At 45.8% G+C, this 20681-nt stretch overlaps 1 protein-coding gene across 3 annotated transcripts in view; it reads right to left on the reverse strand.

Annotated features, from left to right (window-relative positions):
• nap1l1 (nucleosome assembly protein 1-like 1) overlaps positions 1-20681 on the reverse strand; it is a 132477-nt gene that overhangs the window by 8537 nt on the left and 103259 nt on the right. Inside the window, exons 14-15 of one of the 3 annotated variants that reach the window (XM_078219494.1) lie at positions 20292-20342; positions 13281-13314 (exon numbers count right to left, since the gene is read on the reverse strand). In XM_078219494.1, the coding sequence (XP_078075620.1) occupies positions 13309-13314; positions 20292-20342 (57 nt within the window). In that variant the 3' untranslated portion in view covers positions 13281-13308. Of the gene's footprint in view, positions 1-13276; positions 13315-20291; positions 20343-20681 lie in introns of all 3 variants that reach the window. The other 2 variants (XM_078219493.1, XM_078219492.1) reach the window with 2 other exon arrangements.

The raw sequence follows: 20681 nt of genomic DNA on the forward strand, positions 1-20681 counted from the left end.
GGAGTTTAGAAGGATGAGGGGGGATCTTATGGAGACTTATAAGATAATGCGGGGGCTGGATAGGGTGGAGGCGGAGAGATTCTTTCCACTTAGTAAGGAAGTTAAAACTAGAGGACACAGCCTCAAAATAAAGGGGGGTCGGTTTAAGACAGAGGTGAGGAGGAACTTCTTCTCCCAGAGGGTGGTGAATCTCTGGAATTCTCTGCCCACTGAGGTGGTGGAGGCTACCTCGCTGAATATCTTTAAAGCGCGGATGGATGGATTCCTGATCGGTAAGGGAATTAAGGGTTATGGGGATCAGGCGGGTAAGTGGTACTGATCCACGTCAGATCAGCCATGATCTTATTGAATGGCGGGGCAGGCTCGAGGGGCTAGATGGCCTACTCCTGCTCCTATTTCTTATGTTCTTATGATTGAATAAACAAAATTGCAGGGTAGTTGAATTTTTTTTCCATTACTTAGAAACATAGAAAACTACAGCACAAAACAGGCCCTTCGGCCCCACAAGTTGTACCGAACATATCCCTACCTTTTAGGCCTACCTATAACCCTCCATCCTATTAAGTCCCATGTACTCATCCAGGAGTCTCTTAAAAGACCCTATTGAGTTTGCCTCCACCACCACTGACGGCAGCCGATTTCACTCGCCCACCACCCTGTGTGAAAAACTTCCTCCTAACATTTCCCCTGTACCTACCCCCCAGCACCTTAAACCTGCGTCCTCTCGTAGCAACCATTTCCACCCTGGGAAAAAGCCTCCGAGAGTCCACCCGATCGATGCCTCTCAACATCTTACATACCTCTATTACGTCTCCTCTCATCCTACGTCTCTCCAAGGAGAAAAGACCGAGCTCCCTCAGCCTATCCTCATAAGGCATGCCACTCAACCCAGGCAACATCCTTGTAAATCTCCTCTGCATCCTTTCAATCTTTTCCACATCCTTCCTGTAATGAGGTGACCAGAACTGAGCACAGTACTCCAAGTGGGGTCTGGCGAGGGTCTTGTATAGCTGCATCATTATCCCCGGACTCCTAAACTCAATCCCTCGATTGATAAAGGCCAGCACACCATACACCTTCTTAACCACCTCCTCCACCTGCGGGGCCGATTTTAGAGTCCTGTGGACCCGGTCCCCAAGGTCCTTCTGATCCTCTACCGTACAAAGAGTCTTTCCCTTTATATTGTACTCCTTCATCCCATTTGACCTACCAAAATGGACCACGACGCATTTATCTGGGTTGAAGTCCATCTGCCACTTCTCCGCCCAGTCTTGCATCCTATCTATGTACCTCTGTAACTTCTGACATCCCTCCAGACTATCCACAACCCCACCAACCTTCGTGTCGTCGGCAAACTTACCAACCCATCCCTCCACTTCCTCATCTAGGTCATTTATGAAAATGACAAACAGCAAGGGTCCCAGAACAGATCCCTGGGGCACACCACTGGTGACTGACCTCCAATTAGGAAAAGACCCATCTATACCCATTCTCTGCCTCCTTTGGGCAAGCCAGTTCTGGATCCACAGGGCAGCAGCCCCTTGGATCCCATGCCCTCTCACTTTTTCTAGAAGCCTTGCATGGGGGACCTTATCGAACGCCTTGCTAAAATTCATATAAACCACATCTACCGCTTTCCCTTCTTCAATGTGTTTAGTCACTTTTTCGAAGAACTCCACCAGGCTTGTAAGACACGATCTGCCCTTGACAAAGCCATGCTGAGTATTCTTGAGCGTACTAAACCTCTCTAAATGCACATAAATCTTGTCCATCAGGATCTTCTCCTTCAGCTTACCAACTACTGAGGTTAGACTCACCGGTCGGTAATTTCCTAGGTTTTCCCTATTCCCCTTCTTGAAAATAGGAACCACATCCACAATCCTCCGGCACCTGTCCCGTCTCCATCGACGACGCAAAGATCGTCGCCAGAGGTTCTGCAATCTCTTCCCTCGCCTTCCACAGTAACCTGGGGTACATCCCATCCGGACCCGGCGACTTATCTATCTTGATGCCATTCAAAGATTTCAGCACAACCTCTTTGTTAACGTCCACATACTCAATCTTTTCAGTCCACCGCAAGCCCACAGTACATTCACCCAGGTCCTTCTCCTCTGTGAAAACCGAGGCAAAATACTCATTAAGCACCTCTGCCATTTCTACTGGTTCCGTACAGATTTTCCCGCCTTCACCTTTTATAGGCTCTATTCCTTCACGTCTCATCCTTTTACTCTTCACATATTTATAGAATGCCTTAGGGTTTTCCTTCATTCTACTTGCCAAGGCCTTCTCGTGACCCCTTCTGGCTCTCCTAATTTCCTTCTTTAGTCCCTTCCTACAAGCCGTATACTCATCCAGATCCCTATCTTCGCCAAGCTCTCTGAACCTTTTGTACGCTTTCCTTTTCTTCTCGACTAGGTCCCGCACAGCTTTCGTGCACCACAGTTCCTTTAACCTACCAACGCCTCCCTGTCTGCTCGGAACATTGTGCTGTGGAACTCTAGACAGACATTCCTTGAAAAACTTCCACCTCTCTTCAGTAGATTTCCCCTTCCAATTTACTCCTCTAATTTGCTGCCTTATGTCTTCATATTTCCCCTTACTCCATTTAAACGCTTTCCTAGCTTGCCTGATCCTCTCTTTTTCCAATGCAAGCATTAAGGAGATAGAGTTATGATCGCTGTCCCCAAGATGCTCTCCCACTGAGAGATCTGACACCTGTCCAGGTTCATTGGTCAGTATCAGATCAAGTACAGCCTCTCACTTGTAGGCTTGTCCACATGCTGTCAGGAAACCCTCCTGAACACACCTAACGAACTCCTCCCCATCCAATCCCCTTACCCTCGGGATATTCCAATCTATGTTTGGAGAATTAAAGTCTCCCATCACAACTCTGCTATTATTGCAACTCTCCAGGATCTGTTTCCCTATCTGCTCCTCCACCTCCCTGTCACTATTGGGCGACCTATAGAAAACTCCCAGCAGTGATCGACCCCTTCCCACTCCGAACTTCCACCCACAGAGACTCTGTGGACAATCCCTCCACAGCATACACCTTGTCTACAGCTGCGACACTATCCCTGATCAACAGTACCACTCCAACTCCTCCCTTGCCTCCCTCCGTCCTGAAACATCTGAATCCCGGCACCTGGAGTATCCAGTCCTGTCCCTGAGACATCCAAGTCTCCGTAATGGCCACCACATCACGCAGCCAGGCATCGATCCACGCTCTGAGCTCATCCCCTTTATTCACTATACTCCTGGCATTAAAGTAAACACATCTCAATCCTTTGGTCTGAGCTCTCCCCTTCTCTATCCCCTGTCCATCCTCCCTCTTGCCCCGTCTATAACCCTTCTCTGTTTGCGAGCTACCTTCCTCGCTCCCAGTCACCTTGTCTCAATCCCCTCCCCCCAACCTATCCAGTTTAAACTCTCCCCAGTAGCCTTAGCCAACTTTCCCGCCAGGATATTGGTCCCCCTGGGATTCAAGTGCCACCCGTTTTTGTGTACAGGTCACACCTGCCCCTGAAGAGGTCCCAATGGTCCAGGAACCCTAATCCCTGCCCCCTGCACCAGTCCCTCAGCCACACATTCATCCTCCACCTCACTCCATTCCTGCCCTCACCTTCCCGTGGCACAGGCAGCAATCCTGAGATTACTACCTTTGCTTTCCTCCTTCTCAGCTGTCTCCCTAATTCCCTATACTCTCTTTTCATGACCCCTTCCCCCCCCACATCAGCGGTACCAATATGTACCGCTACCTGTGGCTCCTCTCCCTCCCCCCTCAGGATTTCCGGGAGTCGACCAGCGACATCCTGGATCCCGGCCCCAGGGAGGCAGACCACCATCCAAGCCTCCCGCCTGCCTCCGCAAAAACCCCTGTCCGACCCCTTACTGTCGAGTCCCCGATTAACACTGCCTTCCTCCCCTTTTCCTTAGTCCTCTGAGTTCCAGGGCCGGACTCCACTCGAGACACGGCCACTGCTGCTTCCCCCAGGCGGGCTGTCCCCCCCAGCAGTATTCAGACAGGAGTACTTGTTGTGTAGGGGCACATCCACCGGGGTGCTCTCAATCACCCGAGCTTTACCCTTCCTGGCCGTCACCCACTTGGCCTCCACCCGTGGCCCTGGTGTGACCACCTGATGATAGCTCTTGTCTATCACCTCCTCATTCTCCCTTAACCGCCCAAGATCCTCGAGCTGCAGTTCCAGCTCCTTAACACGGTCCCTCAGGAACCGCAGCTCGACACACCCCTCACAGATGTGGATGCCCGGGAGGCCAGGTGCCTCCAGGACCTCCCACATCCTACACTGGGAACAACACGCTGGCTTCACACTCATATTTGCCCCTTTATACCAAGGTACACAGAGAAAAGTAAATAAGAATGAAAAAACTCACCCCTGCTCGCCCTGTCCCCCGAAGGCGTGAGCCAAAGCCCTTATAGCTCTCACTCTGCTTCCCACTCACTCCGCTGCCTGCTCCCGACGCTGCCCGCTGTATACTGCAGCCTACCTTTCATACTTCGCGTGCTTAAAAAACCCTTCCCAGACTCCTTAGCAGCCCACTTCCGGTTTTCAGTTTAAAATTAAGAAAAATACTACTACAAAAATAAAGTCAAAAGAAACATACTAACTGACTAAATAAATAAATCTCTCACCAGCACTCCTGCCACAAATCACTCCCTCTCTGCTTGCTCCAGTGGAACAATGATTGTATTTTTTTTTAAAAACAACTTGCAAAAAGTGTAATTCAGCATCAGAACTCAAGAGTACACTTGAAAACACCTCTCACTTTAAACAATCACAGTCTGACACCGACTGCATCGGCACATGTGGAGTAACTCCCTGGAGTTACAGCACAAACAAATGCAGTCTGAGGAATAACAATGGTCAGTTACACCATCGGACGGGGCAGTGGGCAATAAATCATTGGAGCTTGTAGTAAAGACAATATGATTATGGGGACTTTAATCTTCATGCAGAGAAGTCAAATTGGTCAAGATAGCCTGAGGCACATGAGCTTGCAAAATGCTTTTGAGTGTTTCCTGGAACAATTCTTTTTGGAACCAAGTAATTTGCAATGACACAGGGTTAATTAGCAATCTCATAGTAAAATATCCAAGGGGAAGTGATAATGCAAATAAATGTTATATTAAATTTGGAAGTGGCACACCATAACCTGATGTAGAAAATGAACCTTTTGTCTACATGTCAAAAATTATGTTTTTACATGAATGTGGCGTACAAGTCTGACCCCTTAGCAGTTATGACATGCAACACTCATTTTAGTAGTCAGCTTCAATCTTTCACCCCACAAACAAGGTTGTACTTACCGGTACCTTTTAACTGGGTGCAAGGGTTCAAACAGGCAATACAAAAACAGGTATTGCAAAGTTACGAGAGTTAAGACACCCACTCTGCATTGCATGCTGATGACATTTCAAAATTGCAACCACCCACACCCCAGTTCACTTTTAAACTCAGCATACAATTCAAACCCAATTGAGGGATTTTAAGCCTTCAAACATCAACTTCTCTCCTGACATCCAAGGAATCTAGCCCTCGGCATGTGGAGATGCTGGTGTTGGACTGGGATGGGCACAGCTCGTCGTCTCACAACACCAGGTTAAAGTCCAACAGGTTTATTTGGTAGCACAAGCTTTCAGAGTGCTGCTCCTTTATCAGGTGAGCACCCTCACCTGATGAAAGCTCGTGCTACCAAATAAGCCTGTTGGACTGTAACCTGGTGTTTGAGACTACTTACTAATCCAAGACAAACATGGGTATGAACTTAAAAATGTTGATATTCAGAGCAACGCAATTGATGTTTCAGGCCGGTGACCTTTCATCAGAAGAGGCAAAAGGTCATCGATCGGAAACGTTAACTCTGTTCCTCTTCATCGATCTTGCCTGACCCGAGGCTTTTCAGCATGTTTTTATTTCAGAATTCCAGCATCTGCAATATTTTGCTCTAATATTCAAAGGGACTTGGTGTGCACTCATATAAGCCAGCATGGTAGGAAAGCAAATGTCACGTCACACAAACAATGGTTACAGCACAGGAGGCCATTTAGCCCATGTCTGTTGTGGCTCTCCAAAGGAGCATTCAGCGCCACTTCCTCCCACCTTCTCCCCACAGCTGTGCACATTCTTTCTCAGATAATAATCCAATCCCCTCTTGCATCCTTCGATTGAACTTGCTGCTACCATCACATGGTGCATTCCAGATCCTAACCACTTGCTGTGTGAAGGGGTTTTCCCTTGCGTCACCATTGCTTTTTTCGCAATTACTTTAAAATCAATGCTCTCTGGTTCTTGATCCTCCCACCAATGGGAAAAGTTTATCTCTTCGAAATCTCCCATGCCTCCACGTCTCTCAAAATACTACAGTGCAGAAAAGGCCCTTCAGTCCATTAAGTCTGCACCGATGCATGAACGGCCCTGATCTGCCCACCTAATCCCACTTGTCAGCACTTAAATGCTATTGCGTGCCAAGTACTCATCCAGGTACTTTTTAACGGATGTGAGGCATCCCGCCTCCACCACCTTCCCAGGCAGTCACCACCCTCTGAGTAAAAAGGTTTTTCCTCAAGTTCCCCATAAACCTCCCACCCCATACTTTTAACTCGTGTCCCCTCATAACTGACCCTTCAACTAAGGGGAACAGCTGCTCCCTATCCACCCTGTCCATGTCCCTCATAATTTTGAACATCTCAATCAGGTCACCCCTCAGTCTTGTCTGCTCCAGTCTATCCAACCTCTCTTTATAAAACTTAAATGTTCCATCCCAGGCAACATCCTGGTGAATCTCCTCTGCATCCCCTCCAGTGCAATCACATTCTTACTATAATGTGGCAACCAGAACTGCACACAGTACTCCAGCTGTGGCCTCAATGTTCTACACAACTCCATGAGCTCTGTGCTTTTGTAATCTATAGCCCGACTGATAAAGGCGAGTGTACCATATGCCTTTTTCATCACCCTATTAACCTGTCTCTCTCATGAGGTGCGACGCCCAGAACTGGACACAGTATTCCAGTTGAGGCTGAACTGTATTCAACATACTTTCTTGTTCTTGCATTTCATACCCCTATTAACAGAACTTAGGATGTTACATGCTTTATAGAACATAGAACATAGAAAGCCACAGCACAAACAGGCCCTTCGGCCCACAAGTTGCGCCGATCACATCCCCACCTCTAGGCCTATCTATAGCCCTCAATCCCATTAAATCCCATGTACTCATCCAGAAGTCTCTTAAAAGACCCCAACGAGTTTGCCTCCACCACCACCGACGTCAGCCGATTCCACTCACCCACCACCCTCTGAGTGAAAAACTTACCCCTGACATCCCCCCTGTACCTACCCCCCAGCACCTTAAACCTGTGTCCTCTCGTAGCAACCATTTCAGCCCTTGGAAATAGCCTCTGAGAGTCCACCCTATCCAGACCCCTCAACATCTTGTAAACCTCTATCAGGTCACCTCTCATCCTTCGTCTCTCCAGGGAGAAGAGACCAAGCTCCCTCAACCTATCCTCATAAGGCATGCCCCCCAATCCAGGCAACATCCTTGTAAATCTCCTCTGCACCCTTTCAATGGCTTCAACATCTTTCCTGTAATGAGGTGACCAGAACTGCGCGCAGTACTCCAAGTGGGGTCTAACCAGGGTCCTATAAAGCTGCAGCATTATCTCCCGACTCCTAAACTCAATCCCTCGATTAATGAAGGCTAGTACGCCATACGCCTTCTTGACCGCATCCTCCACCTGCGAGGCCGATTTAAGAGTCCTATGGACCCGGACCCCAAGGTCCTTCTGATCCTCTACACTGCTAAGAATGGTACCCTTCATTTTATACTGCTGCTCCATCCCATTGGATCTGCCAAAATGGATCACTACACACTTATCCGGGTTGAAGTCCATCTGCCACTTCTCCGCCCAGTCTTGCATTCTATGTCTCGCTGCAACTTCTGACATCCCTCCAAACTATCCACAACACCACCTACCTTGGTGTCGTCAGCAAACTTACCAACCCATCCCTCCACTTCCTCATCCAGGTCATTTATGAAAATGACAAACAGCAAGGGTCCCAGAACAGATCCCTGGGGCACTCCACTGGTCACTGACCTCCATGCAGAGAAAGACCCCTCCACAGCCACTCTCTGCCTTCTGCAGGCAAGCCAGTTCTGGATCCACAAGGCAACAGCCCCTTGGATCCCATGCCCTCTCACTTTCTCAAGAAGTCTTGCATGGGGGACCTTATCGAACGCTTTGCTGAAGTCCATATAGACCACATCCACCGCTCTTCCTTCGTCAATGTGCTTGGTCACATCTTCAAAGAACTCAACCAGGCTCGTAAGGCACGACCTGCCCCTGACAAAGCCGTGCTGACTACTTTTGATCATACTAAACTTCTCTAGATGATCATAAATCCTGTCTCTCAGGATCCTCTCCATCAACTTACCAACCACTGAGGTTAGACTCACCGGTCGGTAATTTCCCGGGCTGTCCCTGTTCCCTTTCTTGAATATAGGGACCACATCCGCAATCCTCCAATCCTCCGGAACCTCTCCCGTCTCCATCGACGATGCAAAGATCATCGCCAAAGGCTCCGCAATCTCCTCCCTCGCCTCCCACAGTAACCTGGGGTACATCCCATCCGGTCCCGGCGACTTACCAACCTTGATGCCATTCAATAGTTCCAACACATCCTCTTTCTTTATGTCCACATGCTCGATCCTTTCTGTCCTCCGCAATCCAGCAGTACAACCACCCAGATCCCTTTCCACCGTGAATACCGAGGTAAAGTATTCATTAAGCAGCTCCGCCATTTCTAACGGTTCCTCACAAACTTTTCCCCCTTCACCTTTTAAGGGTCCTATGCCTTCACATCTCATCCTTTTACTCTTGACATATTTGTAGAAAGCCTTGGGATTCTCCTTAATCTTACCCGCCAAGGTCTTCTCATGACCCCTTCTCGCTCTCCTAATTTCCTTCTTAAGCTCCTTCCTACATCGCGTATACTCCTCTAAATCCTTAACACCTCCTAGCTCTCTGAACCTTCTGTACGCCTTTCTTTTCTTATTCACCAGGTTCATCACAACCTTCGTGCACCACGGTTCCCGTACCCTACCAACACCCCCCTGTCTCATCGGAACGTTGTCATGCAGAGCTCCAGACAAACATTCCTTGAAAATCCTCCACTTTCCTTCGGTACTTTTCCCCAAGAATGCCTCCTTCCAATTTACCCGTCTAATTTCCTCCCTGATGACACTGTATTTCCCTTTACTCCAGAGAAACACTTTCCTAGCCTGCCTGACCCTATCTCTTTCCAATGCTATCGTGAAGGAGATAGAATTATGATCGCTATCCCCAAGATGCTCACCCACCGAGAGATCCTCCACCTGTCCAGGTTCATTAGCCAGCACCAGATCAAGAACAGCCTCTCCTCTAGTAGGCTTATCCACATACTGTGTCAGGAAACTCTCCTGGACACACCTAACAAACTCCTCTCCATCCAAACCCCTAGCCCTAGGGATATTCCAATCTATGTTTGGGAAATTAAAATCTCCCATCACGACAACTCTGTTATTCCTACATCTCTCCAGGATCTGTTTCCCCATCTGCTCCTCAACATCTCTGTTACTATTGGGCGGCCTATAGAAAACACCCAGCAAAGTTACCGACCCCTTCCTGTTCCTAACCTCCACCCACAGAGATTCCGTAGTCAGTCCCTCCACGGCGTCCACCTTCTCTACAGCCGTGACACTATCCCTGATCAACAGTGCCACTCCCCCCCCTCTCTTGCCTCCCTCCCTGTCCTTCCTGAAACATCTAAAACCCGGCACCTGAAGCACCCAGTCCTGTCCCTGAGACATCCAAGTCTCCGTAATGGCCACCACATCACAATTCGAAGCAGCAATCCACGCTCCAAGCTCATCCACTTTATTCACTACACTCCTGGCATTAAAATAGACACATCTCAGACCTTCAGCCTGAGCACTTCCCTTCTCCCTCACTCGTCTAACCTCCCTCTTACCCTGTCTACATTCCTTATCTATTTGCGAGCTAACCTCCTCGCTCTCAGTCCCCTCATTTCGATTCCCTCCCCCCAACCTTTCTAGTTTAAAGTCTCACCAGTAGCCTTAGCCAACCTTCCCGCCAGGATATTGGTCCCCCTGGGATTCAAGTGCCACCCGTCTTTTTTAAACAGGTCACACCTGCCCCTAAAGAGGTCCCAATGATCCAAGTACCCAAATCCTTGTCCCTTGCTCCAGTCCCTCAGCCACGCATTAATTCTCCACCGATTCCTGTTCTCACTCTCCCGCGGCACAGGCAGCAATCCCGAGATTACTACCTTTGCATTCCTCTTTCTCAGCTGTCTACCCAACTCCCTATATTCTCTTTTCATGACCCCTTCCCTCTTCCTACCTATGTCAGCAGTACCTATATGCATCACGACCTTGGGCTCCTCTCCCTCCCCCTTCAGGATTTCTGGGACTCGACCAGAGACATCCCGGACCCCTGCACCAGGGAGGCAAACCACCATCCGAGAGTCCCGTCTGTGTCCGCAAAAACGCCTATCTGACCCTCTCACCGTAGAGTCCCCAATTAGCACTACCCTCCTTTCCTTACCCCTTTGCACTACTGGGCCAGGCTCAGCTCCAGAGACACTGCCACCGCTGCTTCCCCCAGGTGGGCTGTACACCCCAGTAGTACTCAGACAGGAGTACTTATTATTAAGGGGCACATCCACCGGGGTGCTCACCATCACCCGAGCTTTCTCCTTCCTCACTGTTACCCAGTTACCCTCCTCCCGTGGTCCCGGTGTGACCACCTGCCGATAGCTCCTGTCAATGACCTCCTCACTATCCCTAACCCGGCGAAGGTCCTCGAGCTGCAATTCCAGTTCCCTAACATGGTCCCTTAGGAACCGCAGCTCAACACACCCAGCACAGATATGGTCGTCTGGGAGGCTAGGAGCCTCCAGGACCTCCCACATCCTACATTGGGAACAACATACTGGCCTGACAGTCATACTTGCCCTTTTAAACACAGGGAAAAAAGTGAATGAAGATTATTCCTCTCTGTTCCAAATTATTTCTACCAAGGTACCCGGAGAAAAGTAACTTATAAATAAAATTTTTTAAAAATAAGAAACTCACCCCTGCTCGCCCTTTCTGCCTAAGCCCGATGAGCCAAAGCCCCTCAGTTCTCACTCAGCTCCGTCTCACTCCGCTGCCCGCTCCCAACGCTGCCCGCTAGATAGTGGGACCTGCCTTTTAAACCTCCTGTGCACTAAAAAAAAACTCAAGAGACCCTTCCCAGTAAACCCCGCGGCCACTGCCGGTTGCGCGCCAAAATTTAAAACTAAATTAAATAAATAAATAACACCCGCGGAAAAGTACTTAAAACTAATTCTTACCCCAAAAATCCTGTCACCAGTCACAGCTCTGCCTTTCTCCACAGCAACAAGAGGACTAACCTCCCAACTAACTGACTTATATAGAACTTTTGACCCTTCCCAGTAAACCCCGCGGCCACTGCCGGTTGCGCGCCAAAATTTAAAACTAAATTAAATAAATAAATAACACCCGCGGAAAAGTACTTAAAACTAATTCTTACCCCAAAAATCCTGTCACCAGTCACAGCTCTGCCTTTCTCCACAGCAACACAGCAACTTTAACCATTCTTATTAACCTGCCCCGCTTCCTTCAATGATTTATGTACATATAAACCCAAATCCCTCTGCTCCTGCTCCCCAATTAGAATGATACCATTTTATTTTGCCTTGCCGACAAGTTTTGAATCCTGTACACCAAGATCTAAATTATTAATCCAAATCAAGAAGGGAAGCCCACTAGAAACATTCCACCAGTCTGAAAAATATCCATTAACCATTATACTCCATTTCCCATCACTCACCAATTTTGTATCCATGTTGTTACTGTTCATTTTATTATACGAGCTCCTATTTTGCTCAAAGGTCTGCTGTGTGACACTTTACCAAATGTTTTTTGGAAATCCCTGTACACACCAACAGCATCGCCTTCATCAACCCTCTTATTACCGCTTCAAAATAAAACTCAAACAAGATTATTAAATTTGATTTCCCCTCAAATCTGTGCTGGCTTTTATTCATTAAGCCTCATTGTCCCAAGTGGCCATTACTTTTGTCCTGTCTAGAAACTTCCCTACCCACCGAGGTTAAACTGCCTGGCTTGTAGTTGTTGGGTTTATCTATTTTTTTGAACAAGAATGTAGCTTCTATATTAGCCATCTGCATATGCTGGCTTTTATTGCAAGGAGATTGGAGTACAAGAATAAGGAAGACTTGTTACAATTGTTCAGGGCTAAATTGAGATCACATCTGGAGAAGTGTGCGGTATTAGTCACCATATTTAAGAAAGCTTACACTCGTCTTGAGGGCAGTATAGTGATGGTTCATTAGATTGGTTCCAGGGATGAGGGGGCCAGACGGTGCAACCTCCCATATATTAGTGCTTCCAATCTTAATTTTTCTTCAACAGAGGGTTCCCCCCCCCCCCCTCCCGCCGACCTTTGCATTGAAAGCTAATCTCTACTTCACTACAACCTATCACAGACCTATTCTTTGTTGTTTTTCCCATGCTCAAAACCTATTACATCTTTAACTTCTACCAGCTCAGAACATTAACTGCTTCTCTCACCAGTTGTTGCCAGACCTGCCTACTTACTTCCAGCATTTTCTAGTTTTTAATTACTCAAACCTTGAACAGGACTTAATAGTCAATCTAAGCAGCACTGCATGTTTTAGACTTCAGCTATACATGATGCAGGACATTGCACGTTAACTGAATAATGATAAGCTAGCTCCTGCATATATTGGGGAATTTAGAGCCATCATAAAGCATTTGAGCTGTTCTTAAAGCCAGTTTGTGAAAAAAACTAGCAATCCAGAAACTCATTCACGTTGCATCTTCAGTTAAATATTCAAATCCTGCAGGTCCCAAAGTAGCTCCAATTCTAGCATTCAAAATCACTTCCACGTAAGTTGTACAACACACACCATAAGCACTCAGGTCGATTTAAACTCAACTTACAAATTATTCTGTCTCTCCGCAGTAATACATTGATATTTTTGTATAGCTGTTATACAAAACAAAGAACCTGACAAAAATTTGATAATTACTGCAAAAAGAGTCAGATTAAGGTGTCACTCACTAATTAGTACTTAAAAGCAAAAACAAGTAGAGTAAGTTAGTCAAATGAAATTAAATAATAAAGATCAGCAAGCCTTACCTACCAGGGGTAGGGTTATTTCTAGCCATCATTTAAACCTAGTGAGGAAAAATTCAGAGAGCAGCTGACATGCAAGTACAAGATGTGAAGCCAGTAAAGATTTTGAAATTCCAAAAGGAATTAAAACCAGTAAAAATATACCTAAAATCGATATATAATTTCTCATAGCTAATCTCAATACTATGCTGTTTTATATTGTAAAAACATACTTGAAGTAGACATCTCGGCACTATTAAATATAAAAAGCAAAGTTAAATTTGGACTCTTTAGAACATTAGATACAATTCAAAATAAGCTACATCCTCCACTTTACAAATTCAGTCTACAACAATTAGATAACGTTCAAGTTATACACAGGAATACACTATCAGTCCAATAAATGCTCGTCTAGACATAGAACATAGAACATAGAAAGCCACAGCACAAACAGGCCCTTCGGCCCACAAGTTGCGCCGATCACATCCCCACCTCTAGGCCTATCTATAGCCCTCAATCCCATTAAATCCCATGTACTCATCCAGAAGTCTCTTAAAAGACCCCAACGAGTTTGCCTCCACCACCACCGACGTCAGCCGATTCCACTCACCCACCACCCTCTGAGTGAAAAACTTACCCCTGACATCTCCTCTGTACCTACCCCCCAGCACCTTAAACCTGTGTCCTCTCGTAGCAACCATTTCAGCCCTTGGAAATAGCCTCTGAGAGTCTACCCTATCCAGACCTCTCAACATCTTGTAAACCTCTTATCAGGTCACCTCTCATCCTTCGTCTCCCCAGGGAGAAGAGACCAAGCTCCCTCAACCTATCCTCATAAGGCATGCCCCCCAATCCAGGCAACATCCTTGTAAATCTCCTCTGCACCCTTTCAATGGCTTCAACATCTTTCCTGTAATGAGGTGACCAGAACTGCGCGCAGTACTCCAAGTGGGGTCTAACCAGGGTCCTATAAAGCTGCAGCATTATCTCCCGACTCCTAAACTCAATCCCTCGATTAATGAAGGCTAGTACGCCGTACGCCTTCTTGACCGCATCCTCCACCTGCGAGGCCGATTTAAGAGTCCTATGGACCCGGACCCCAAGGTCCTTCTGATCCTCTACACTGCTAAGAATGGTACCCTTCATATTATACTGCTGCTTCATCCCATTGGATCTGCCAAAATGGATCACCACACACTTATCCGGGTTGAAGTCCATCTGCCACTTCTCCGCCCAGTCTTGCATTCTATCTATGTCTCGCTGCAACTTCTGACATCCCTCCAAACTATCCACAACACCACCTACCTTGGTGTCGTCAGCAAACTTACCAACCCATCCCTCCACTTCCTCATCCAGGTCATTTATGAAAATTAGGCATTAGGCAATGCAATCTATTAACTAATAGCAATTGGGGAATTGGTGAAAAAAAGCTTGCATTTGGAGGTGTGATGTCAAAGTAGAAATCAATAGAACCATAGAAATGATACAACACAGAAGGGAGCCATTTGGTCCATCTTGTTTATGCTGATCCAAAAAGGTGCCCTTTTTAATCCCATCTTCCTGCACATAGCCCATTGTCCTGCAACTTGCAGCACTTAAGCTGCAGATCTGGGTACTTTTTAAAATGAGATTAGGGTCTCTGCCTCCGACACCAACTCAAACAGCAAATTCCAGACACCCAACACCCTCTGTAAAATGTTTTTCCTCCCTCTAATCCTTCTGCCACTGATCGTGAATCTATGATCCCTGGTTTTTGAACTCTGCCAAGGGAAATTCCTCGTGTCTACTCTATTTCCACCACTCAATTTTATATACCTCAACCATGTCACCCCTCAGTCTTCTATGTTCCAAGGAAAACCCCAACCCCAATATAAATCTTTAAATTTCTTGGGTCAGAACCAGAGCCAAACAGACCATGGAGATCTATTTTAATTCTGGTCTGAAAATTTGTACACAAGATACACGCTCCAATAGTTGTACTGGTGATTTATTTCACCACAAAAGGTATGACTCTCAAAAGGCTCAAAGTTTTGCCAACTAATTTCCAGATGTCCAAATCATTGGCCTACTGCACTCAAAACCCACCTGCTCCCACCATCCATCAATCTTGTACTACCCCAAGTTAACTCCAAAACAGTCACATCCATTTGTAAATCTAACCCTTTCCAAAAAACATTTGGCCCATCAACAACTTTCCAGCAAGAAACATTACCAAAGGCTGGTAATATGCTAGAAAAGCCTTGACCATTCATTCAGCACCCAACAATTTACCCACCACAGATGTGAGGCTCACTGGCCTGTAGTTCCCAGGCTTTTCCCTGCAACATTTGCCACTCTCCAATCTTCAGGCACCTCACCCGTGACTATCGATGATTCAAATACCTTGACTAGGGTACCCGCAATTTCCTCCCTAGCCTCCCACAACGTCCTGGGATATACCTCATCAGGTCCCAGGGATTTATCTACCTTGATGTGCTTTAAGACTTCCAGCACCTCCTTCTCTGTAATATGTACACTCCTCAAGACATCACTATTTATTTCCCCAAGTTCCCGAACATCCATGCTTTTCTCAACAGTAAATACGGATTAGAAATATTCATTTAGGATCTTGCCCATCTCTTGTGGATCCGCAAATAGATGACCTTGTTGATCCTTAAGAGGCCCTACTCTTTCCCTTGTTACTCTTTTGCCCTTTATGTATTTGTTTAAATTAAATTTGTTTAAATTCCTTTGTTTAAAAACGGCTGCAAGGAAAAGCCTGGGAACTACAGGCCAGTGAGCCTCACATTTGTGGTGGATAAATTGTTGGAAGGTATTTTGAGACACAGGATCTACAGGCATTTAGAGATGCAAGGACTCATTAGGGACAGTCAGCATGGCTTTGAGAGTGGAAAATCATGTCTCAAATTTAATTGAGTTTTTTGAAGGGGTAACCAAGAAGGTAGATGAGGACAGTGCAGTTGACGTTGTCTACATGGACTTTAGCAAGGCCTTTGACAAGGTACTGCATGGTAGATTGTTGCATAAAGTTAAGTCTCATAGGATCCAGGGTGAGATATCTAAATGGATACAAAATTGGCTTCTTGACAGAAGCCAGTGAGGATGGTTGTAGAGTTGTTTTTCAAACTGGAGGCCTGTGACCAGCGGTGTGCCTCAGGGATCAGTGCTGGGTCCACTGTTGTGTGTCATTTATATTAATGATTTGGATGAGAATATAGGAGGCATGGTTAGTAAGTTTGCAGATGACACCAAGATTGGTGGCATAGTGGACAGTGAAGAAAGTTATCTCCAATTGCAGCGGGATCTTGATCAATTGGGCCACTGGGCTGACGAATGGCAGATGGAGTTTAATTTGGACAAATGCGTGGTGATGCATTTTGGTAGACTGAACCAGGGCAGGACTTACTCAGTTAATGGTAGGGCGTTGGGGAGAGTTACAGAACAAAGATCTAGGGGTACTTGTTCATAGCTCCTTGAAAGTGGAGTCACAGGTGGACAGAGTGGTGAAGAGGCATTCGGCATGCTTGGTTTCATCGGTCAGAACATTGAATACAGGAGTTGGGATGTCTTGTTGAAGTTGTACAAGACATTGGTACGGTCACACTTGGAATACTGTGTGCAATTCTGGTCACCCTATTATAGAAAAGATATTATTAAACTAGAAAGAGTGCAGAAAAGATGTACTGGGATGCTACCGGGACACGATGGATTGAGTTATAAGGAGAGGCTGAATAGACAGGACTTTTTTTCTCTGGAGCGTAGGAGGCTGAGGGGTGACCTTAGAGGTCTATAAAATAATGAGGGGCATAGACAAGGTAGATAGTCAATATCTTTTCGCAAAGGTAGGGGAGTCTAAAACTAGAGGACATAGGCTTAAGGTGAGAGGGGAGAGATATAAAAGTGTCCAGAGGGGCAATTTTTTCACACAGAGCATGATGAGTGTCTGGAACAAGCTGCCAGAGTTAGTAGTAGAGGTGGGTACAATTTTATCTTTTGAAAAGCATTTAGATAGTTACATGGATACGATGGGTATAGAGGGATATGGGCCAAATGCGAGCAATTGGGATTAGCTTAGGGGTTTTAAAAAAAAAGGGCGGCATGCACAAGTTGGGCCGAAGGGCCTGTTTCCATGCTGTAAACCTCTATGACTATGAGCACCCAGATAAGATCCTGGAAAATTCCCGTAGGCAGTGTGTTTTTGTGTGGTCCTTCCACTATTTTATCCATGTTCTCAATCTTACATCCACCCAAAGAGCCACATAGAGTAATCTTCTTTTACCCCCTCACCACCCCAATACAGAAAGAGCCCCTGCCCCCCGCCGAGTCCGCACCGACTACAATCCCACCCAGGCCCCACCCCCATATCTACCCACTAATCCCTCTAACCTACACATCTCAGGACACTAAGGGCAATTTTTAGCATGGCCAATCAACCTAACACGCACATCTTTGGACTGTGGAAGGAAACCGGATCATCCGGAGGAAACCCACGCAGACACGAAGAGAATGTGCAAACTCCACACTGACAGTCTCCATTTCACTCTTCCATCTCTAGCATCATCAGTACGTGTTATCCAGCAACTGGAACTGATCCCACAACCACATCACTTCCCAAGAGCATTTAATTATTTTAAATGGAAATATAACAGTTGAATTTAATGATGTCCTCTAAATTAAAATCTAGTGCAGCTCAGTAGGAATGGAATGGAAATTACTCTATGCAAACTGGAGAGACAGAGTTTCATTTTATTAAGTGCAGAGTGTTTTATAAGCACAAAAAGTTGTAGTTTCACTTCAAATAAAGCAGTCTAGCTAAGCAATACATCAGCAAGTGAACAGATTAAATTTTTCACCTCTAACAAAGTATCATGTCATGAACTGTACACTTTGTTTAGGCTTCCTAATCAGCTCACACAAGACATTTCTTTTGCTTTAAATAATGTGTGACTTCCACAAATACTAATTGCTCAGAAATGTGCAACAATTATGACAAAGATTTTTCTATCTAATGATTTTATTCTACATCAACTCATTTTGTTCAAAGATTCATTTTATCTTTACCTTGGTACAACAAATTTGAGAGGCACAGAATTGAATCAATAGTTCAGTTGTTCAAAGGGGCATTGCTCACTGAACACGGTTTTCAGCATTATACTTGTTTGACTATCAAATCATCTTTCGATGGTTACGCTGGTTGTCCTTAACTAAACAAACATTCTTCATCTCACCCTTGCAAGCTCAAATGAAACTCAACACAGAAGGATCTGGACGTACAGGTCCAAAGTTCCCCAGAAGTCGCAACACAGGTGGCCAAAGTGATTAAAAAAGCACATGGCATGCTCGCCTTCATCAGCCAGGGTACTGAGTACATAGCTATAAAAACCTTGGTTGGGCTGCATTTGAGTATTGCTTGTGGTTCTGGTAACCACATTATCAGAATGATGTGGAAGCTTTGGAGAAATGCAAAGTGTTCACCAGGATGTTGCCTGGTCTCAAGGGTGATGGCTATGAGGAGAGATTGCATTGTTTTCACAAGAAAGATGGAGGCTGAGGGGAGACCTGATAGAGGTGTACAAAATTATAAAGAGGCATAGACAGGGTGGATAGTTAGAGGCTTTTTCCAAGGGTGGAAGTGTCAATTACAAGGGAGCACAGGTTCAAGGTGAGGGGGGGAAAGTCTAAGGAAGATGTGCTGGGTAAGTTTTTCCAGGCAGAGACTGGTGGGTGCCTGGAACGCACTGCCAGAGGTGGTGGTGGAAGCAGGGACATTAGCAACATTCAAGAGGCATCTGGTTGGGTACATGAATAGGGAGGGAATAGAGGGGTATGGTCAGAGTAAGGGGAGAAGATTTTTTTTAAAAGTTTAGTTAGGGAATCATGATCGGCACGGGCTTGGAGGGCCAAAGGGCCCTGTTCCTGTGCTGTACTTTTCTTTGTTCTTGTCTCAATTCTGAAACAAAGACAAAATACCATCGATGCTGGAAACCTGAAATAAAAACAAAAAGTGCTGAAATATTCAGCAGGATATTTGACTCAGTTTTGCTCTGCAGATGCTGCCTGACCGGCTGAGTATTTCAGTTTTTATTTCTAATCTCAGCTCTGAAAGCTGCCTTCAAATAGCTTTCTCTTCTGTGTTGAGCACTTCCTTCCCCAGAATAACTCAGGCCTGTCCAAGACTTCAATACTGCCAGTATCTCTAATTATTGAGCACAAATTGGAAACATCTGACAGGGGATTAACCTCTTCTGTAACAGCTCAGTTTTTCCATCAATGCTCTTGTGTATCCCAGCAATCCTCTTGAAACTGAAGGTGATTTGTCTTGCACGTCTTTCACCTTTATCGAATCAGGAAGACAATGAAGACATTTGCGCCTGTGCTGGCTCTCTGGTAGGGATATTGTATTAGCCTCATTCCCCTGCTCTTTCCCCATAACCACACACCTTTTCTCCTTCATGTATTCATCAAATTTCCCTTTGAAAGCCACTACTGAGCTTGCTTCCACATGGTGAATTCAGGATCGCAATGTAAAATCTCATCTCCCCTTTTGTCACCCTCAAATGACCAAACTTTATCAAAACCTTTCATGACTTTGAACACTGCCATTAAACTTCTCTGATGAAAAAAATCTAACTCCACTCTCTCCACTGATTTCAAGTCGCACTGGACCTTAACTGCAGCATTTGGCAATATTTCATCTTTCTACTGTTGGTTGGTATCTTTCATTTTAAAATGGGAACCACAGTTTCAGACAAGCCTATTTCTGGAGTATATTCTTGCTTACAACAGGTTTAAGTGCCAACCACAATAACCACCCCCCAACACACGCATAAAATATTTGATATTGGATGAAAACTTGGGGAAAATGGTTTAAAGCCATTTCAGCATTGTGCGCATCCCAAAAGAAGATTATTGGAGTGAATCAATGTCAACCGTCGGAAATCCTGTACACATTACACACGTACATACATTTGGTATAGTACTAATGCTTCTCCTGCAGGGTAAAAGAATGGACTGGAAAATAAACAACTTAAACTCCCACCTTAGGATCATAATCAGGGTCATTCTCTTCATCTGCTTCTTCCTCCCCTTCCTGTTTAAAGGAAAGATGACAATGAAAGTGGTTTAACATTTTTCACAGTCAGAGGAACAAGACAATCTAAGAGTATTAGTGTACATGAACATATTGCAATCAGAAACATACAACAAGGGGTGATCTTATAGAGGTCTATAAAATAATGAGGGGCATAGATCAGCTAGATAGTCAACACCTTTTCCCAAAGGTAGGGGAGTCTAAAACTAGAGGGCATAGGTTTGAGGGGAGAGATACAAAACAGTCCAGAGAAGCAATTTATTCACACAGATGGTGGTGTGTCTGGAATGAGCTGCCAGAGGTAGTGGTAAAGACGGGTACAATTTTGTCTTTTAAGAA

Source organism: Mustelus asterias, chromosome 9 (genome assembly GCF_964213995.1).
Source record: "Mustelus asterias chromosome 9, sMusAst1.hap1.1, whole genome shotgun sequence".
Taxonomy (NCBI): domain Eukaryota; kingdom Metazoa; phylum Chordata; class Chondrichthyes; order Carcharhiniformes; family Triakidae; genus Mustelus; species Mustelus asterias.